General features: G+C 44.5%; 1 protein-coding gene across 1 annotated transcript; it reads right to left on the bottom strand.

The window, feature by feature from the left end:
* Nucleotides 1-12,861: 12,861 nt before the first annotated feature.
* dtx3la (deltex E3 ubiquitin ligase 3L a) lies at nt 12,862-20,530 on the bottom strand. The gene is made up of 5 exons (XM_033638201.2): nt 20,371-20,530; nt 16,569-16,651; nt 16,315-16,463; nt 14,426-14,637; nt 12,862-13,363 (listed from the first exon to the last, which is right to left on the bottom strand). Exons 2-5 carry the CDS (start codon nt 16,648-16,650, stop codon nt 13,294-13,296), a joined length of 513 nt encoding a protein of 170 aa, XP_033494092.1. The 5' UTR covers nt 16,651; nt 20,371-20,530; the 3' UTR covers nt 12,862-13,293.
* Between the last annotated feature and the right edge of the window lie 1,633 nt (nt 20,531-22,163).

Raw genomic sequence — 22,163 nt, 5'->3', positions numbered from 1 at the left:
GGAGTGAGAGAGTGGTACATCCTGTCAGCCGAGGGGTTTCCTATCTGTGCAGCCGAGCACCGCAGCACCTCCACGGACTATTACATCCAGACGGTCCCGGTGTTTCCTCCGCAGGCTCCACTTCACTCAGCTGCCCGATAAACCCGCTGCTTCTTCCCACTTTAACCTGAATAACAAACCAGGGCTCGGTGCTCCGGTTGGATCCAAACGGAGAGCCGGGGCTAGCTCAGAGACTAGCGGAGGCTAACTGGCTGTGCTTCCCTCCGGTCATGCTGCGGCTAACGCTCCGCTAGCCGCTCCCAGCTAGCTCCGGTTTGTTATTCAGGTTAAAGTGTGAAGAAGCAGCGGGTCTGTGGGGCAGCTGAGTGAAGTGGAGCCTGAGGAGGAAGCACCGGTTAGCCCCGGTTTCACTACAGGCAGATTCACTCGCTACAGGGGCGAGGAAATAAAACCTGAACAGCCAATCAGAGTGATCTCTCCCACCGACAAGCTCCGCCGCCGATTCAACATGCTCAATCGGCCGAAAAGCTGCCGAAGGTGACAAGGTGACAACAGTTCATCTCTGTGAGCCTGATGTATATTTTAGCATGATTATGAAATGTGAATGATTATAACCTAAAGCCTTTACCAGCCACCCCCTTGTGATGTGACACATCCCAGGCCCCATTTTGTTGGGTGAAACTGAGGAGTGACTGAAATGACATCATGGTGGTCGTTGGTTTTGTTAGTCTCAGACTAATCAGCTCACCCTGTTTGTTTAACCTGAAAACCGCCCTCACAGAGGAAGATCGCATTTATTATTCAATATGGAGGAACCAATCTTCTCCAGGATTTGACCTTTACGCTCTGTGGATAGTGTGTGTGTGTGTGTTCGCCGGTTTATATGACTTTTGTTTTCTTCGTTTCTGCCCCAGTTCTCCAACCAACCAAAATTAACCTTATGACATAATTTACATTGTGTCACTTTTGAACTTGTTTGGTCAGGTTTTCATTATTTGACATTTTAGTGAATAGAAAACATGCAGCAGTTAGAATGTCAGATAAATTGTTTCAAATTTTTGGTGTGTCCAAAAATGTTTTCAAAAATACTGAAGCTATGCAGGCATCCTGATTTTTTAAAATACCATCCATGTTCCCTGTTGCTGTATTTTTAATGGTCCTGGAATCCAGCTTTTATTTACAATAATTGAAGCATGTAGGCTTTAAATGTATAATAATTTCACCTTGTACAATATTAAAAGTTAATTATTCAACATGAAAAGGTAAAATAACTGCTAGACCACGTTCCTATAGACCCTTTTACTGTTAGTAAACAGTATGACGTTTTTGGTGGGCGGGGCTTAGCTGGAGGCAAAACAGTTCTCCACAGACATTAGCTAGCGCTAGCTAACAAGTTGTGTTGTCTTGTTTTAGACGATGGAGGAAGATGATGTGAGTGGTGCGTTCAGAAACACTCACTCTGAGTGTGGGAGCGCACTCTGACACAAACTGGAGCGTTGATAAATTGGGAGCGCTGTCTGAATGTAGCGTTGGGTTATCCAGAGCAGCGCACTCTCAGAGTGGCAGAGCGCACTCTGGACACTCTGTCTGTGGAGACGGAGCAGCAGAGCGCCGAGCGGAGTGAATGTGTGATTAACTTAACCGTTGGTTCATTCATGTAGAAATATAACGCTGCGTTTCTTCCACCAACAGGGCTCTCATTTTAGTGTAGAGCGTCAGACTGAATTTACCAACGCACCATGTCAGGTCACTCACTCTCCGGGACCGCCAGTGTTACTGGAATAAGTAAACACTGACCAACGGGACCAGACTGGCCGACCCGTATGCTCTCACTCAGTGGATGGATGATGTCACAGGAAGCCAATCTTACAAAGGAGGACCACACTTGTTTGTTTTGCTATGGAAGCTAACGTTAGCTAATGTGCTAAAAAGTTAGCGTTGCAGAGAAATCCGATCTTCCTCTTAATCCCTCCCCAGTTTCTGATGAGGTGGACATGATAACCCTTAATACACATAACCTTATTCATCCCTACAACAGGAAATACTTTTTCCCTAACCTGATATGAAGTGTGCGCTGCACATGTGAGCATTTTTGATGATGGCCTCCGTCCAGTCCTTTGGTCTTATCACATTTAACCATAGTTGTCTTTGTTTTTGTTGACGGGCAGTGGCGGCTGGTTTTGAGCCATGACTCCTTCTATTCTGGCTCCCAATAACACAACAAGACAACACACATTTTAACACTCCTATGGAGCCTACAGCCCTGTGGGGGAGAGGCAGCTGCACCTCCAGCTGATAACATGTCACTGTGATGTCGGCCCTAACAGGGGTCTTGGTAAATAGTAACACTGAACTGACAAAAGGATAGAATATAAAATTAACATAAATAAATTGTTCTGCATCCCACACAAGTGGATCAAATGTTTTGAAGGGCCCATCCGAGGTTGTTTTTGAGACGTGTTAACATGAAAGTATACTGTGTCCCATAAAAGAACTGGTAACATGTTTATTAATAAAAGAGAGGGTGCTTCATGGATGGTCTGTGAATGGAGGAAGTTTTATTGTGTTTTATCTTTGCCGTGTGTTTTTTTATGTCGCTGTGTTTTATCTTGCATGTTTTTGATTGTGCCTGGTTTTAATGTTTTTACTTGAATGCTTTTACTTCTTAATCATCTGGTTGCTGTGATTTGACTAAGTCTTACTTGCTGCTGTTATCCCACTTATTTACTGCCAAATTACTGCACCTGGTAGAAAGGTCCCTTACAGACTGGCGGGGCGGCCACCCAATCAAACAAGACTGTTTTGGACTCCAACCAATGAGGCGGTGGAGAGGAGGGCCTTAAAAATTCAGAAATGAATCACCCAAGATGTGCCGGATCAGGAGCAGCCTGAGAGGATGTAGAGATGTAAACACGCAGTGTTAAACAGAATATGTGGCACTGTTATCTGTGGTGGAAAAGATCTTTACTCCACAGATGAAAACATAAGATAAGAGATAAAACTTTATTGATCCCACACCAGGGATATTCACCTTAGTACTAAATGTATACACAACAATACACTCAATCAAAGGTTTTACCACAATATTGACTTAAGAACATTGATCATCCAGTTTCTGTGATGTTTACTGACAAATAGAGATAGACATATATATTTATAATCAAAGTGACTGAAAGTGGATCAACTCTGAGAAAACAAAGATCCGACTCAAGGGGTGAAAGAGAAACCTTGTGGCATTGACTGTCTAGCAGCCATTGTCTGTCTAGCCCCCCCCCTTCTCTGAGCCTCAGAGGTGATTTGTCAACTAAAAGACCATTAATCACTGAATGGGAGGGCGGAGGAGTGCTGTTTAGAAGCAGAGCATGACCACCCATCCATCTATACCAAGATCCAGACACCGCACACGGACTCTGAGGCGCAAGTTCAAGGCCAAGGTGCAGAAATAACCCTCAGGTGGATACAGAGTTAGTGGCAAAGCAGATCAGAGCTCAAAGCTCTACAGCAACTGTAACCCCCAAGCTAAAAATCATGTGGACTGGTGGGCCGTCAAACACAAGTTTAGGCTTCCAGAACAATTTATCAAAGTCTTATCTACATCTGTCAATCTGTATTTTCTTTTATCTGGAGGTTATGCTTATTATTTGATCCTGATTTCAACAGAAGCTACATCGTTTTAATACTGGGCGCTGTCTTTCCCAGGCCAGAAAAGACTGTGTCCAGTATTAAAATCTGGTCTGGAAACACCTTGGGGTCCCCCAGGAGGACCTGGAGTGGGATGTCTGGGGTGCTTTGCTTGGCCTGCTGCCCCAGGTCTGACAGTCTTACACTAACCCTAACCAATCTCACCCCCCTTGTCTAAACCTAACCAACCCAACCAACAAAGGTAATGAGTACTAGCCAGTCAAAAGAAGAGCAGGGCAGATCATGCCTTCACTATTCTGCGAAATGCAAATTCACCAATTGTACAGACTGTAATACCAAGGCTTAGCCTTAGCCGCCATACATGCCATCTCCTCTCAACATAAATACCTTGTTAGAATTAAATCCTCAAATGAAAGCATTTACCAGTCTCTGACAGTATCTCCAGCATGGGATGGTTCGGTGGAGTGGTGTGTTTCAGATGGCTTGGTAGTCAATAACTAGATTTCAAAACCTTTCTGGATGAAGTGTAGCACTCGAGTGAGGTGTAGTACCACCAACACGAGGTTGAGGTAATACAGGGAGGCTGCTGGGGAGCAGCACTGCAGAGCAGTGTAGTGTAGTGTGTGTGCTTGCTCTGAACGTACCATCATCTGGTCCACATAGCATCTCCAAAGTCATGGTGCTCCCTCATATACCCTGTGACACTGGTCTAGTTTGTGCCATTATAACATCTTGTGTCCATGTTTTCGCTTCCAGTAGTCATGAACAAGAACAGGCCCTCCAACATCAAAGCGTCTGGCCTTGGAATGGTTTTGCTGCTGTTGTTGCTCGGAATCCTGTGATACACTGGGCTCAAGAAAGTCCACCTGGAGGAAACCCATGCTGACACAGGAAGAACATGTCGGAGCACCTGGAGGAAACCCACGCTGACACAGGGAGAACATGTCGGAGCACCTGGAGGAAACCCACACTGACACAGGGAGAACATGTCAGAGCACCTGGAGGAAACCCACGCTGACACAGGGAGAACATGTCAGAGCACCTGGAGGAAACCCACGCTGACACAGGAAGAACATGTCGGAGCACCTGGAGGAAACCCACGCTGACACAGGGAGAACATGTGGGAGCACCTGGAGGAAACCCACACTGACACAGGGAGAACATGTCAGAGCACCTGGAGGAAACCCACACTGACACAGGGAGAACATGTCAGAGCACCTGGAGGAAACCCACGCTGACACAGGGAGAACATGTCGGAGCACCTGGAGGAAACCCACGCTGACACAGGGAGAACATGTCAGAGCACCTGGAGGAAACCCACGCTGACACGGGGAGAACATGTCAGAGCACCTGGAGGAAACCCACACTGACACAGGGAGAACATGTCAGAGCACCTGGAGGAAACCCACGCTGACACAAGGAGAACATGTGGGAGCACCAGGAGGAAACCCACGCTGACACAGGGAGAACATGCAGACTCCGCACTCCCCCACCCTTGGTTAGGACCAGGAATGCGCTTGCTGTGAGGTGACAATGCTAGTCACTGCACCACCATGCCAACTATTTCCTACGTTTTCCCACAAATAGCAATACACCCAAATTTCTCTATCCCACGTATTTTGAAAGGCTGGGATCACATGACCAATGCGCTGACAGCAGTAAACAAGGAACCAGCCTTGAGTGCTTGTAAGGAGCCTGGTTGGGGTGGTGGATGGGTCACAAATGACAGACTTTTGCCTGGATTATCCCCTGGAGTCACATGTTTGGATCTGAGTGAACTTTGAGTCACTATAAGGTACGTCCTCACCAAGTGTCTCTTCCTAAACCTAACCTCCATAACTTAATTATTATTCTAAACAAATTTGTAGGATATCATATGAACCGTTCTGTGAGGATATGTTGTGCTATTTAATGTGTACATTTCTCTCATTACTCACTCTCTTTATTCTTCTGATTGTATTCACTTTGTGCATGTTTAGAGTTCCTAAACATGCATTTGGATCCTGCAAGGCATTTTTAGGAAGTACAAAAAAATAAAATTAAATGAAATAGAAAAAACACATATATATATTCTGGTATTTTTATGTTTAACAGAGTTAAATTTGACAAAAGTATTGACATTATATAACAGCTTAAGGCATAAAGTTTTGACGCCCTTGCAAGTGAGCAGGCTTGACCACATTCAAAATGATGTTTGCGTTAACATCACATCTCTGACATTCACTCACTCTTACCCACATTCAGATTCATGATTTTCTTTTTTCCGGTCAAAAGCCTCCACGTCCCTCCCTAAAATCCACAAAGACCAAATGCATTTCCTTCACCCAGCATGAATAGTTGTGTCCATAGAGAATCAGCATTCTAAAAGTCCTTCGCTGCTCTCTGAATAGCGAGCAGGGCGACGGAGAGGACAGACACCACGACATTCTCATATGTATATGCTATCACAGCTCTCCATCTTCAGCAGTGAGAATGCTGCAGCAGAAAAGGAAAGAGGGGTGAAGATTCTATCACATTACAGAAGATCTGGTAGAGTACTGGAGGTCCGCGCGCACACACACACACACACACACACACACACACACACACACAATTCCACTTAGCATGGCTGGGACTGACCTCACTCTACAATATGTCTCCATAGGTCATTGTTGAGTCTTTGTGAAGGGATAAAGTGAGAGCACAGGGGAAGGAGAGTGTCTGGCTGGCTGTGGCCCGGGCTCTGATAGCATTGTGATGAGTTAGTGGGCAGGGCTGCAAAGGGCTGCGTATTGAGGGATAAAGGGTGAGAGGCTGAATATCTACAAAGCGTTATGGTGACTCTTTGAAAGACTGCCTCTAAAGGTCTACAGTGTTTGGAATCCCTTTGCTCACCATCTTATTCCAAAGATTTTTAGATATCAAAAACTCAGCGTTGTCTTGGTTTCACCAGTTATTTATTTATTAATTTGCTGTCTGGCAGATGGCAGCAGAGCTATGACTGGAACTGAGTCACATCTGCCTGTAGTGAAACCGGGGCTAACCGGTGCTTCCTCCTCAGGCTCCACTTCACTCAGCTGCCCCACAGACCCGCTGCTTCTTCACACTTTAACCTGAATAACAAACTGGAGCTAGCTGGGAGCGGCTAGCGGAGCGTTAGCCGCAGCATGACCGGAGGGAAGCACAGCCAGTTAGCCTCCGCTAGTCTCTGAGCTAGCCCCGGCTCTCCGTTTGGATCCAACCGGAGCACCGAGCCCTGGTTTGTTATTCAGGTTAAAGTGGGAAGAAGCAGCGGGTTTATCGGGCAGCTGAGTGAAGTGGAGCCTGCGGAGGAAACACCGGGACCGTCTGGATATAATAGTCCGTGGAGGTGCTGCGGTGCTCGGCTGCACAGATAGGAAACCCCTCGGCTGACAGGATGTACCACTCTCTCACTCCGCTCTCTCTCACGCAGGCGCAGAACGTACGTGCTACTTGGCCGTCGGATGTAGTCCGTGTAGTGTGTTCAAATGCAACTGACACAGGGCGACGTGAGGCGACGTAGACGACGCAACAGTTGGCTTTCGTCGCCGCTAGTTCTTTGATGGTGGTTTGGTGTGTCCGCACCTTAAAACATCCAAACAGTAATAGCAGCCTGGTGTCACCCAGATAATGGTCAGCAGCAGAAAAAAAGGACAATGAGGATTTTTATTGACATCGTCCAGAGGTGCACTCATCATTTGGCTGATCAGGCAGTCGGACACAGCTGTCTTCTTTCCTTTTATTTTATCGATAATAGTAGTCCAGCCAGTTGATATATTTTCTTAATTGACACTAGGCTGGCCAATCACATTTTAAACCCGAGGGTCATAGTTGCAGAACGTACCTGCATTAATCGCACATCAAAAAAAAGGAATTTTCATTAACTTGTTATTAACACATTAACTTTGACAGCATTAATATATTTCCACCATGAGAAGATGCAGTAAAGGCACTAGCCCCCCTTTAATATGTGACCCCTCATATGTTGAAAGAATCCTACACCTTTGTATCATTTAATATAAAGTATATGACTTATATTTGTGTGATCGATTGTGACGGGCCGGTTTGGGCCAAAATGCCAGGGCCAACTTCTTGTCCCAGTCCATCCTTGATGTAGTCTCACACTGACCACACGCCCCTGATTTAATTGAACTGGAATGGTATCGCGGCAGACTTTGTGATATCAGATATCAAATATCGTAGCGTTGTCCAAACAATAGATATATTATCATGTTGTAATGAAAATAGCAATTTACCTGGTTGCACTCTAAAGCTGTCGAAATCAGGTGCTTGGTCAGTGACCTCTGGCGTCAGACACCAACAATAACTGCCACCCTCTCACGTCAGCATGATACACGGCTGATCACTGTTATTGTTTCATGGTGCCTGGTGGCATCAGGGGGAAATGCAGCAAGACAATAAAGGTGGCAATAGTATGAGTAGGGTGTGTGGGAGTGGTGGTGGACGGGTCCAACAACCACTGACTTTCACCTGGGAGGCCGATGTTTAGCCTGGTTCCAGACCATAGACCCCGCCCACTCAACTGAGTAGGCTTGCATCTCTGGTCTGGCATACTGCAATGAATTTGCGATTTATCTTGTCCAAATGATGTACGGACCAATGAACGCCGGGGGTGGGGGCGGGTCTAGCGATTAGCCAATCAGCGCCACGCTGATGTCAAGCTGTGCACCGGTGGGTAACTGGTGAGGATAGCAACAATGGCGACTGCTACAGATCCTACAGACCACATTAACGATGCTATCGAGGTATTCCACCACTACTCGCATTAATGGAGGACCAAATTAAGGAAGCTGCTAAACTGGATTTAACGGCAGCTGGGCGTCTATGTGCACGACAACGGAGACATTTTAAATGGCCAATGCTCACTTGTTTTCGGCACCCCCGAGGCATGGATACTAATGACGTCAGATTCTGAGTGAGTCGTTGATCTCTACTGATTGGTTAGGGAAAAATCAAATTCCCTCCCCCTTGTAAATCACCTTCAATGGAGGCAGTGTCACACTGAAGGTTCTGGGAGCTTCAGTCTGACACTCAGGCTAGCTGATGTTTGCTTCCCGTGACACTGTAAAGTTAAACCTGGTTCTTCTTTCCTAAACACGAGCTTGTGTAGGCAAAATGTAACCACGAGTGTTTGTTGTTGAAGGACAAAAACGGCAATTTGCAGTGTTGTACCGATGTAGTGCTTTTATGGATGGGTCCAACAACCATTAACTGTCACCCAAGAAGCTGGTGTTCGCATCCCAGAAGACTGTAAAGACAAATCCTTTGCTTTTCTCCTATACCTCAACCACATGCATATGTTGTTGAAGGAAAAAAAGTCACTTCACGGTGTTGTACCGACAAAGTGCTTTTATTTTGAAAGAGACTGTATCAAACTGTACATTTCCTGTGAAAACAGAAGTGTATGTTGAAAACAGACAATGCATGTAACAACCAACACACCCAGGGTACCTTGGACGCCATATGTGGATGTGGAAAGTCCATGACCAAACGTGGACATGTGACGAGGTCACAGTGAGGATGAGTTGCCTAGTTCCTACTACCCTCACTTTTGAGGTACAAGGGTCACAATTTATTTGTCTGTTAAAGGTTGTTGTCAGGTAAGATCTATTCCCTTCTATCAGTCTGACTCTGCCCGTCTGTTTATAGACTGATTGCTAAATGGTATGTTGGCTTTCTTTGGGAGCAAAAGATGGATATCTAGATTACATCCATCTCAGACCTCCACCATCCTCAAGTCTTGTAATTACCAGGCACACGATCTGCTTTGTCTTCCAAAAGGGATGGACTCTAATTGTGGGCCAAATTAAAGAGCTTAATGAAACACTGCTGTGGTTCATTTATCACCACTAACAGAAGGACAGCGATGACAGAGGAGGAAGGAGAACGCCAACACATAAAATATCTATGTCGTGTTCCTTTGGCTGAACTTCTCTACTTGCTCATTTACGCTCACATTTTCTTTTCAAAGCTGACTGAAAGGAAATATGTAAAGGACCGGAAAATACACTGAGCAAAAAATGAACTATTTTGACAAAGCAAATAAAGATTGTGAGCCTCCTCCTCTCTCAGTCCAATAGACTGCGATTTGGTACACAGCTGCCCCCGGCACTGCAAACAATACCACACCCTTGTGTGTCCCCGATGTGTGTGTGTCTGTGTGTGTGTGAGTCTGTGTTTTGACAGATCTGACAGACTGTGTGACCTGCCAGTGGTGGACAGATGAGTGTGTGTGTGAGTGTGTGAGCGTCCAGGAGAAAGTGGTTTAAGAGGCTCCTGGATGACAGAGGCCTCCCAAATGAGATTATATTTTATTGTGAGTGCAAGGACCTGGCTGTAATTCAGTTTGAAGAGAACATCAGGCCTGCATTAAACTGGGAAAGTTCACACTTGGCAATATGGACCAATAAGGGAGCAGCAAGGCTTTAGGTAGGGCATAAAGGTAGAAGAGAAAAATAAGACAATAAATGGCAGAGCTTTCCCCACTACCTCCTGCTGGAACAGTTGTGCAGTGGAACTTCTTTTATTCCCTGATGTGCCTGAAGCACACGGTGGTGGGATCTCTGGCAGGACCCATGTTCACATTAACAAAGACTTTAAATATTGTGATTAAACAGTTTCGCGTCATGGCACAGGTCATTCTACAACAAGCAATAACACAAAGCAGTGTCTGTGATACATAGCAGTTATGATGTGAATATATGTATACAGCATATGTTTAGCACAAGAAAATTACCTGAGCTTTCAGCTACATCTCATGTCCCCATCAGTGGATGTTTGCTCAGTTGTCATGAGACAATGACCCATGAATTTGCACCAAAAGGAATGACGGTACATCCTTAACGTGCAGTTACATAATTAACATAATGTTACAGAGGGTAGGTTTGGGGAAATTAAGTTACTGTGGTTAAGTTAAGGAAAAGACACATGGTGAGGATGAACCGCAGAAAGTCCCGAGCAAAAGTCTTTTTTTGGTGACCACCACCCCAACCTGCCATCTTACAAATGCTGGGGACCGCTTCCTTCTTTACTGCCGTCAGTGCATTGGCCACACAATTGCAGCTACATACATGAAATATGTAGAGTTTTGGGTGCACTGCTTTTATGTACATACCAAAAATTTGTGAGAACAGCCCAAACGTTACTGATGTTTACGTCAGACTTTAATCAGTTACGGTTGGCTGTTAATATGCTGCGGGAAAAATGTTAGCTTATAGCAACCAGAGTCCTGCACAGGTCCATTTTTAATAAAAAATTCTGCATACCCCTCTACCTGTAAAGTTCAATACCAGAACTGACCTGTTACCCGTCATTAGCCTCTTTTACACTGCCAGATTTTCGGCGAATGTTGGGCCGTTTTTCCGGCAAGCTGCGAGCGTTTACACACACAGAGCCGGATTGGCGAGTTGATCCGAGGTGCCCAATTTTCCGCCTCATAGGGTAGATATATTGGTGGAACCTTTTTGGTTTAAACGGACCAAGGCGGCCTTCTGCAACGGGAAGGACTGTTGATGACTTGTGGGAGGAGCTGTTGATGATGCCGCACATGTGACCCACTGGCGGTGGATAAACAGGAAACAGCTGATAGCAGGGATTAGCGAGCAGCTAGTAGCAAGAGGGAAACACAAACCTGACAGACACTGTAAAGATGAGCAACTGGGGAGACAAGGAATTGCGCGCCCTCCTTGTCCTCACAAACAAAGAGGCCATTAACCGTCAGATGACGGGGACGGTGAAGAACGGGCCGACTTATGAGAGAATCACCGAAGGACTGACCAGCCGCGGCTTCCCTCCCACGTCACTGTTTACGTCACACGCTGAGCTACACGTTTTGTTACTTGCTCACGCCCCCCATTGCCCCAAAAAAGGCACATTCTGTATAAACAAAAGTAGGTAGGCGGCATTTTGCTGCACTCCCCGATTTTGTTTTTATACTGCCAATGCTGAAAAAAGACTGATTGGGCTTTCCTGCAAATTTGCACAGTTACTGTTCCTTTTGTGTCTAAGTCAAACCTGCACCCATGATCAATCCTCCCAGGCTCCAGTCCCTCACATGTCTTGAACTCCATGTAGGCTGCCACCTCATCCTCGGGCTGCAAAGTGTCATGGCTGGAGTCCTCCACGTCGGTGACCAATGTGACCACGGGGTCAAAGGTTACACTGGTGTCACTGACTTTCAAAATAAAAGGAACTGCAGCTTGATAATAGTGATTTAGATGTTAGAATATTACACATATACTGCACAGCTTTTTACTGCGTTTTATTCTGAAAAATAAATAATAAAATAATTCGTTCATGTTTAATCTACTTCCTGTTTTATTTTGTAGATTCTCTCCTCATGTGTCATGTCTGGTTTTACTTCCTGTCTTTGTGTGTTTTCCCGCCTGTTTTCTGTCACACCTGTCTCGTTAGTCCCTCCCTGTTCCCAGAGTCGTCCCTTCACACCTGCTCTGTATTAGTCTTGTCTGCTCCACCCTAGTGTTCCCCTCCACACCCTTGTTGTTAGCCAATCCCTGTTTCCCTCCTCCAGCTGTGTCTCATCCTTGTGATTAGTTTTCTGTGTACGATTACCTGTGCTCATCCTTGTGTTCTGTTTGGATTTTATCCCTACTGGTTTTCAGTTTAGTTTTGATTCTGCTTTTATTTGGACTCTCAGTTACCTGCCTGCTCTGGATGTTTTTTTATCAGCTGCATTAAATCATGCTTTTTGTAAAACCTTAAACCTGCCTGCTGCTCTGCACTCAGTCCTTTCTGAACTGATACTTAACACACTCATGTCAAGGGGGTCTTTTACACATCCAGGCCCAGGGACCCATTGTGTCACAATCCACCCACAGTGCAATTCAAATGTTTTCTGAACTGCTTAAAAATAAAATACTTACATCACACACACACACATAGAAATAGTCCATTTATATTGACCTATGAATTCAATAATATGACAGTGAGAATAAAGAGTGGACCGAATTCTTGTAAAGATACAAAAGAAATTACCTCAAACAAGGACATGCTATTTCACATAAGACACCACCAACAGTTGGAGTTAATACGTAAGGGATAATGTATAATGAGCCGCTGCACGTCGGGGTTCTATTCCCCTGTCTGGAGTTATTTTCCCAGTATTCACCAGCTCATTATACATTATCCCGCTTATTACACGGCTAATTATCAGTTAAATAAATAATTTGAGACAGAATATTGATTAATTATATGATTTTTATTGATTTATAAATTAAATCGGGAGGAGAGAAAAAAAAACTGCCGGCAACGGCTGAATCTGTGCTTACAATAGCTACAGGGAGTCAAGAGAAAATGAAAAGTAGTGTCCCTAGCAACGCTGGGCTACATAGCAACGGTCATTACACAGTAATGTCAGACCTCTGAATGCTGCGACTGACCAATCAGAATACAGCATTTAATAGAGCTGTGTAATAATGTGTTATAATAAATATATTTCAAGAATAAGAACTGCAGCACTGTAATAACACACATACACTCAAGATTACACATCACATTAAACATCAACCCCCGACAACAGTTTCTAATCATTTACAGCTCAAATTCTCTGGTGATTCAGAGATGAACTGTAGTTTGAAGTCTCTGCCTCCGTCCAGCAGTGTGTGCTGTGGCTTATTCAATGCCTTTATCCTTCAGTAGCTTCCTCACCGTCTTCAGGTAGTCAGAATCTGGGTACCCGTCACTGAGAGAACACAAAGTACACAGAGACAATGACTTCATTACATCAGGGGTAGGGTTTGTTATTTAAAGGGATAGTGCACCCAAAAATGTAAATTCAGCCATTATCTACTCACCCATATGCCGAGGGAGGCTCAGGTGAAGTTTTAGAGTCCTCACATCACTTGCAGAGATCCAAGGGGAGAGGAGGTAGCAACACAACTCCACCTAATGGAGGCTGACGGCGCCCCAGATTCAAACGTCCAAAAACACATAATTGAAACCACAAAATATCTCCATACTGCTCGTCCGTAGTGATCCAAGTGTCCTGAAGCCCCAACATAAAAAGTTGCTTGGCTACAATGAGGCTAAAAACAGAGTTCATATGAGGTTTTTCCAAACAACTTTTTATGTCGGGGCTTCAGGACACTTGGATCACTACGGACGAGCAGTATGGAGATATTTTGTGGTTTCAATGATGTGTTTTTGGACGTTTGAATCTGGGGCGCCGTCAGCCTCCATTAGGTGGAGTTGTGTTGCTACCTCCTCTCCCCTTGGATCTCTGCAAGTGATGTGAGGACTCTAAAACTTCACCTGAGCCTCCCTCGGCATATGGGTGAGTAGATAATGGCTGAATTTTCATTTTTGGGTGCACTATCTCTTTAAGTGACAACACATGACACATGAACACAACACAGGCTATTTCAGGCGATAAATATTCATGTAGCCTCGCTAAAGATGGAGGACATCCAACAAAATTTGTCGGTTCTCAAGTCTGAGACTACAATGCAGGGAATTTGAGGGCATGGAGGCATTTCGATTTAAGGCAGATAATACTGAAGCAGTTGGTTTTGTAAAATGTAAAATATAAAATGTATGGGGCTTTGATGAGACGTGACAACAACAAGACTGGGAGTTCAGCCTTGCAGCAACATACAGGCAAGCTGTAACCATGGTAACAACAATTGCACCTCAGAGGAACACCATCGCAGTGCTTCAGCTCACAATAACTGCTGGTCGTAGACAGAGGTCACAGAAACATTATTATTGGGCAGCAGGGGAAGACTGTGGTTGGTTATGTACTCACACTCCGTTTCCTGCGTCTGCTTGTGTTTTTTGGGGGATGGAAGTCGCGGTGACCATGTCCTCTCCGTTTGTCTTGGTAGTGACAGTGAACAGGAGCTGCTGGTTGAAGGCCTTCTCCAGCAGCTTGAGAACCTTCCTGCCGTCGCGGTTGTCAGGCAGATAAGCGCAGAGCCGCAGCCCGGCGTAAGGCTGGCCGGGGTGAGGGTGTTGCTCCTGCAGGAAGAGATGTTCAGTGCCAGTCAGTATGTTGCTAGCTAACCGTAGCTAACTTGTTTGGTCTGTGATGTAATAGGTCAGCTAGTTTTAAATGTTTTTATTTATTTAGACTATTAATCTTATTTCTGTACAGAGCACCAACAGAGAGGCCGAGGGAGGGACGGAGACAGAGACACTTTGTCCTCATTATATACGTCTTGTAAAAACATCTGCATTTTTCTAAACACATCCAGTCTCAGTGTCACATGACAAACTACAACTACCAATAAGAACAGGGATGATCCACCTAACACACATACTAGCAAGCAAATGCTCACCTGACACAATCAAGAAGCTCTGTCTCACACACACACAGCGCAGCACTGTACCACACGTGTGCCGCTGCACTTATTTCAGTCATCTCACACACTGATTTAGCGTAGCATGTGAAACACACACACACACAGATGTCACACTGTAGACTAATAAACAGATATAACAGAGGAGCAGCTCTGTGTCTCTCTCTTGGCGTCGCTGGAGGACTTGTGAGTGAATGAGTAGGGCAGAGCTGTGCAGAGAGTGTGAGAGAGGAGAGAGAGAATTCTAGAAATAAAAACACCAGGCATCTAGAGCGCAGAAACACGAGGTGCGAAAACAGCGAGCAAAAAGCTTCATTCTCATTAAAAACAATTACAAAAAGTCGCCTCCAGCTGCTGAAACACTTCCTGTGTGAGCAGGGCCTTAGGAGGCAGGGAGGGGGATGTGGACGGTCACTAAACACAGGATTTAACCAAGGAGAGTGCACAACATTTTAAGTGACCTCCTCACCATGTTTCCTTTCCTAACCCTAACCACAGTAACTCTACTTGCCTTAACCTAACCTCCAGGACTTTACATTAAACATACTACTTTACTTTTTGTATCAGACCTGGGAATTCGAGGTAGCTGGATCAGTTACAGTAGCAGGTAATCTGTTTTTTTAATGGACTTGATATATGCATAGAAATGCAAAACAAAGCTTATCTTGATCTGTTTTTAAAGTGCCATGAGTGGTGCCACACATTCCAAGCACGCCTCCTCCTGCAGTGTGAACCCTGCGCTGCTGCTTCAGTGTTCAGCACTTCCTCCTGGAGCTGTGCCAACCCGACAAACCAGATCATCAGCTTCTCTCGTGAATGGAATGCTGCCCATAAAAACCTGCGCTCCACTCTGAGCTCTCTCAGTGTCTTTCATTCAAATCAAATGATACTCTTTGTTTATATGTCTGCGTCTGTTGGGTGATTTTCGCCTCTTGTGTTACTGCATGTTCATTTTATTTGTGAGTTTGTTTTGTTCTTTGCGCAGGAAATTGTGTTGTCGTATAATTCAGATTGATGTGATGCAGTTATTGTACTTTTATGGCAACCCAAGTGTTTCTTTCATAAACAAGCTGACTGATCACTGACTGTTGACTGTAAGGAGATAAAATATGGTTGTTTCTTGTGAATACTTATGTTCTGTGCTATTTTCAAAAATACACAACAAACAAATACATGCATTCTCTGAACCGTTGCCCTGCTCATTTTAAAGCAGATACTGAGTGGTACCAATGATGTGCCATTATCACCATGCATCCCCAATTGTTAGATATTTAGTTGAAAGTGAATCACAGTAACTCTTTGAATATATTTACAGTATGGTTTTAGCCAAGCTTACTGTCTGTATTCCATCTGGGAATATGTAGTTTATCTGCAAGGTGTTGTCATCAGGGAATCCCGGCAGGTCTCTGTGGAGGATCACCCAGGTCATCTGGCCCTCTGGCTGGCAGCCTTTTCTTCTGTGCATCCCATTCACCTCTGCATTAGCTGCACAGACAGTACGCTAGTTTTAGTCAAATTATCCAGACGTGAATATGAGATCATGGAAAGCTTGATAAATGCATCAAATTGTTGCACATGTGTGTGACGGACCTTGTTGTACCAGTGATGGAGGACCCTGTCCCTTCAGATAGCGGTTGCAGTATAATTTGTCACTGCTCTGGCCAGAGCCCATACTGGGAAGCAGCAGGAGAGAACAAAGAGAATGAGAAGGAGCAACATCACTGGCTGATTGCTTAGAATATCCAAACACACTTAATATTGTTAATTACGGGGCATTCCTGTAAAATAACTGATACCCACAGAGCAGGAGACTATAAGAAGATAGCAAAGTGTTTTCAGGGAGCTGTTTCCTCAGTTGGTCATGTCAGTAAGAAATGGCAGTTAACAGGAACTGTGGAGGTCAAGCTGAAAACTTTGTGAGAGAGCTGCTCGTAGGATTGTTAGAAAGGCAAATCAAACCTCTGTTTGACTGCAAAAGACCTGCAGGAAGGTTTGTCAGACTCTCGAGTGGTGGTGCACTGTTCTACTGTGCAGACACACCTGGACAAATATGAGCTTCATGGAAGAGTCATCAGAAGAAAACCTTTCCTGTGTCCTCACCACAACATTCAGCGTCAGACGTTTAGAAGAAGGGGGCGCTACTGAGCACTGACCATGCAGGGTGTCCAAACTGTTGCTTCAGGCCCTTTTCATTCTTCTGTTATTTTGAAAGTGTAAATGACTCAAAGTAAAAATATAATCAGCTTTATGCCTTGCTTAACCACTCACAGCAGACAAATATTTGACCAGGAGTGCCGAAACGTTTTCACACCACTGTATGTGATGACTTGGAGTGAGAACGTGATGGTGTATCCCTACACTGACAAGCCTCCAAGCAGGTTGTTTTATTTGTGCGTATTTGGAGATCATCTTTAAAACAAAGAATCATTTGGAATTTTTCAGTCCAAATGTGACAGTATAATGTGACAGCATAATGTGACAGCACAATGTGACAGTATGTGCAGCATGAATCAGGTAACAGCAGTCTTGAAAACATGCCGGCACTGAGTTGAGAGGCTTCATCTGTGCACGTGACTGCTGGAGGTTTCGATAGTAATTCACACCCTGACATGAGACTCAGGTCATTAAGGTCACAGGACAGAGGGGTTGTTAAGAGTCTCATGACTGGAGGTGTGAATTGTTGTGAAACTGCTGGATAAACATGTCTGGATGATGTGCTAAGTGGCTTTCAATCATGTCAGTCTGTATCTTATTTGATTAGTTGTTCTTTTCCCACTTTCGATGGCGACAAATTAAGACTCTGCTGTTTCAGTTACAGTCTACGAGACGTCACTGTCACCAGTCAGAGCAGCACACAGGATGGAGCCAGATTCATGTTCCTTCACTGTGTGCTCCAGAGGTCAGAGTGTGTTCTCTCTGGCCCAGGAACCTGGAAGAACACAAGTGACTAAGATCTAATTAACACACAGCCCCTGATCCGAAGTACATTTTAGATTTTGTGGACAAGGAGTCCGCATGTGCACGATCTAATAGTGTATCTTGGTTACAAATCAAACATTGAAGTTCCAGGGGTGTCTGTTGTCAGATGTTATAGAATATTCATGACTATGTTTTCATTAGTTCATCAGCACCTGAAACCCATGGTGTTTCTAATGTAGTCCTTTGTCAACAAACCAAAAACACTTCAAGAACACTCAGACCTCTCTGAAGTGAACCCAACACATTCAGTTTGATTCAAGTCCTCGGTGAGGTTCACTCAACCTGTGCACACAAAGTGCTCCAGGTTCTCTTTGCTCTTTGTCATTGTATTCAGCCCTCCAGATCACATGATGCTGACCTGCCATGCTTGAAACAATAGACGATACCGTGTCGACACTTGCAAGGACGCAGGACGAGGAGTAGTTTGGTCCATGGAGGATACTGCACGTCTCCAGATGTGGAATGTAGAACACATCAAACGTCGACAGTCTGCAGCAGAAACAGAAACATCTAATGTTCTCCTCCAGTTTTAAGTTCATCTGCAGCGCCACATCAAAGTAAAGACAAAACTATGTAGGCTGTAGTGTGACCAGAGAGAGGACTGAGTCCTCTTTCAAATGAACTGACAGTGTGAACACAAAAAGAACTGAGTCTCTTTTTGGTGCACTTTAAGAGGACTGAGCTTGGTTTGTTTTAAAAGGACTTTATGTGGAAAACACCCTGAAAGTGCACCAAAAAGTGGACTAACCGAAAAGGGCCTCAGTCCTCTCTCTGGTCACACTACAGCCTGCATAGTTTTGTCTTTACTTTGACGTGGCGCTGCAGATGAACTTAAAACTGGAGGAGAACATGAGATGTTTCCGTTTTTGCTGTAGACTCTCTACGTTTGATGTGTTCTATATTCCACATCTGGAGACGTGCAGTATCTTCCATGGACCAGACTACTCCTCGTCCTGCGTCCTTGACAGCGCCCCAGGTCAGCAGCATGCGATCTAGAGCAGTGGTTTTCAAACTGTTTGTGCCCAAAGCACACCACAGGGTGAGCCAAAATCTCACTGTGTACCTGTATTTATATCTGTGCACAGTACCTTCTATAACAAGTGTTATCACTCTTATCTCCACATAAGACAATGCAAATAAGAAAAAAGAAGACAGGTAGCTCTCGTGATGCTGTCTACTGTCTGTTTTCTCTTTTCTTTCGGTGGTCGGTCGTCTTTGTTGTAATTTGCTCCGTACAATAAAGCGATTCATTATCAACCCTCACACTGGCTGCCAGTCAGAGCTTTTGATGTGTCACACACTAATAATGCCCACGCTCAAACGGCGACGAACAGGTTCCCCTCCAAGGTTTTTCAAATTAAATTAAATTACATTTTTTTAGCCAGAGTTTGCATCTTTGTTAGGAAATGAGTGCACACAACACACTAATCGATCAGTTAAAAGTTTATCCATAACTTTTTGTAGAGGCCCAACTGAATGTTGCAATAATAATGTGTAGTTATCACAAAATCCCACCACACACCTGGACTGGCATCACGGCACACTATTATAGAGCCACTGATCTAAAGGGCTGAATACAAAGGTCAAAGAGCAAAGAGAACCAGGAGCACTTTGGGTTCACAGGCTACAGGTTACGTGCACCGCACCGCAGACATGAAGCGAACATGGTCCGAGTTCACATATACTGCGTTTAACAGGCTGAAAAGGACCAAGTGTAAAAACACACTAAGATTTGTTGTGTTTTTCATTTCTTTCAAAGTCCAACATGTTCTACAGAAGCCCAGAACAGACAAACCAAACACTGCTCTAGTTAAGGCCAGTCACATCTGTGCTTCAGCCACCGTAGTTCTCAGAGTTCTGTGACCTCACAGCTAGATGCCACTAAATCCTTCACACTGGACCTTTAACGTTCCTCTACTTTGTTACTGGCGTGTTCCACCACTTAGACTTTACAGTAACGACACAATATTAAGTAACGCTTGGTAAAAAGTTAAAAAGTCTAATGAAGAGTTCAGATTTCAATCTGTTGCTTGAGTTGCCACAAATGTTAAAGACACCAAAACAGTCTGATGGTTTGACTCAGTGTTGACGTGGGCCTGTGTTTTACTGGATTAAAATGACATGGCTGATGAGACAGACATGTTGAGGAAATATTCCAGTGAGGCACGTGAAACTCTGAGTCCTGACTACACGCATCAGGAAAATCAAAATATAGGATTTCAGAAGTTGTCAAACGTTCTGCTGGTGCCGTACTAAAGGAGCAGATCTGCTGTGAGTGAAAACCTGTAGTTTTTGCAGCAGCAGTGCTGTGACTGCAGATCATACTCAGGTTTGGCTGACACACACAGGCAAAGTTAAATCAGTCATTACAGTAAAGCTGATGAGCAGTGTGCTCCTGTTACTGTGTCAGTACCTGTTGGAACGCTCTTCTTCTCCACACCTCAGTAAAGTTTTCTCCTTTTCCTCTGTCGTTCCTTTAAGCCGTGCCGGAGTTCAGATGTGTGTTGAGCTCATGATGACATCAGACAGAGACAGAGGGAGAGACAGATGGGCGTGTCGCGTTGCAGGGTTGTGGTGTTGTGCTGAGTGATCTGTTCGACTGGTGGAACAGCTTTTACAGGGACTGTGAGTGTGTGTGTGTGGGTGTGTGAGAGCGAAAAAGGAAGAGAGTAGTCTGCAGGAGGTGTGACACACCCACACACGCCCACACACACACAAAAACAATTTGTTACTAGATTTAGTTATGAAACACAGACAGGACTTTCCCCCGGGAGACCGCTGTTTGTGTCCTGTGTGAAACAGAAGTCAGTGCTGAGTTTCTTTTAAACTACATAACATAGTTAAAGGGTAACTTTGGTATTTTTCAACCTGGATGCTGTGTTCCCACATGTTAGAGTCTAAGTGACTAACAGGAACAATATCTGTTGAAGCGGGTCCAGTATTGAGCAAGAGGGCAGCAGTCTGCAGCAGCGAAACAGGCTGCAATATAATCACATGGGGCAATTATGCACCCTCAATGTATGTCCACCAGAAGTGTTTGTTTTGCCACAGACGGGCTCAGATTATTATTGTGAGTGTCTAATGAAATTATGGAAAGGATCCCTACAGAGATAGACTTCCGTGTTAAAGTGTAAACAGTAATTTTAGCATGTAGAGGCAGCATCCTTTATCATCTAACTGGATGAAGTAAGGATTTATTTCAACCAAACCAGAATTGGTGATTGCTGAAACAGTGGAAAGAGGAACCCAGATGGCTTTTGTGAGTGTATTATTTTCACGTTGCCAGGCACCGCCAGAATATTTGATCATATTCACTATTCTTTGAAGACAAACTGAATAATTTGTTCTATGAACATGTAAACTGTACATACATCAAAATAAAAAAAAAGAGACCTTATTTTTTTTTATTATTTTTCATTATTTCTGCTGTCTCCACATTTAAGACTAGACTTAAAGGGAAATTTTGGTTTATTTCAACCTGTCTCCTATCGTCCTAAATTTGTTTCAAGTGACTAGTGACATAAAAATAATAGTTAGCATGTTAGCTGTTAGCCTAGATACAGCCGGGGCGCATAGTAGCGTCAGACCTGTTAAAACGTAAGTGAACGGGCAACCTTCAAGTGCAAAGTTAGTCCACTAAACAAGCTTTTTTTCCACAAAGACCGCCTCATATCGTTAGGATAAATGTCAGAGAACATATAGAAAACGACATGTAAACGTGTTGTCTTACCTTACCGGTGTGCTGCCATGTTTGTTTACCATCTAGCTCTGCTTTCCAAAGCGCGGCCAAAATATCCAATATCCATAAACAAGCAGCAACAGCTGGAAGGCAGAACCGGACAGTAGCCTGAAAAGTTCATTCATTTATTTTATGAAAGATTTATAGAATAATGGCTGACTTTTTGCCAAACTTCGACTTTGTGGAGGAGGAATTTGATTTTGCAGAGTTTGATGGCCGCCCTTATTTATTTGAGCCAGAATACACTGACGAAGAGCTTCGTGAAATTGAAGAACGGAGGAGAGAGAGAGAGAGAGGCGCAACAGGTAGAGGACGAGAGAGGAGGAATGGCTGCTGCAAGGCTGCGTAGCTCTGGAGATTGGTGGTGTACCTGTGAATGCTGTGCCCCAGTGCCCACAGAAGAGGAATGCCTCTGTTGCAAGGAATGGGACTGGTTGCAGCCTTATTTTCAAGGTCTGGATGTGACC

The sequence above is a fragment of the Epinephelus lanceolatus genome, chromosome 20 (assembly GCF_041903045.1).
Source record: "Epinephelus lanceolatus isolate andai-2023 chromosome 20, ASM4190304v1, whole genome shotgun sequence".
In the NCBI taxonomy this organism is placed as follows: domain Eukaryota; kingdom Metazoa; phylum Chordata; class Actinopteri; order Perciformes; family Serranidae; genus Epinephelus; species Epinephelus lanceolatus.
The sequence above is the reverse complement of the archived record's forward strand: the minus strand, read 5'-3'. Positions and strand labels throughout refer to the sequence as shown.

Coding starts and splice junctions, on each gene's coding strand:
- dtx3la (XM_033638201.2), bottom strand. CDS start 16,650: ATGGGCTCTGGCCAGAGCAGTGACAAATTATACTGCAACCGCTATCTG. Junction 16,464..16,568: donor TCCATCACTGGTACAACAAG/GTCCGTCACACA, acceptor CTGTCTGTGCAG/CTAATGCAGAGGTGAATGGG. Junction 13,364..14,425: donor GCAGACGCAGGAAACGGAGT/GTGAGTACATAA, acceptor GTGTTCTCTCAG/TGACGGGTACCCAGATTCTG.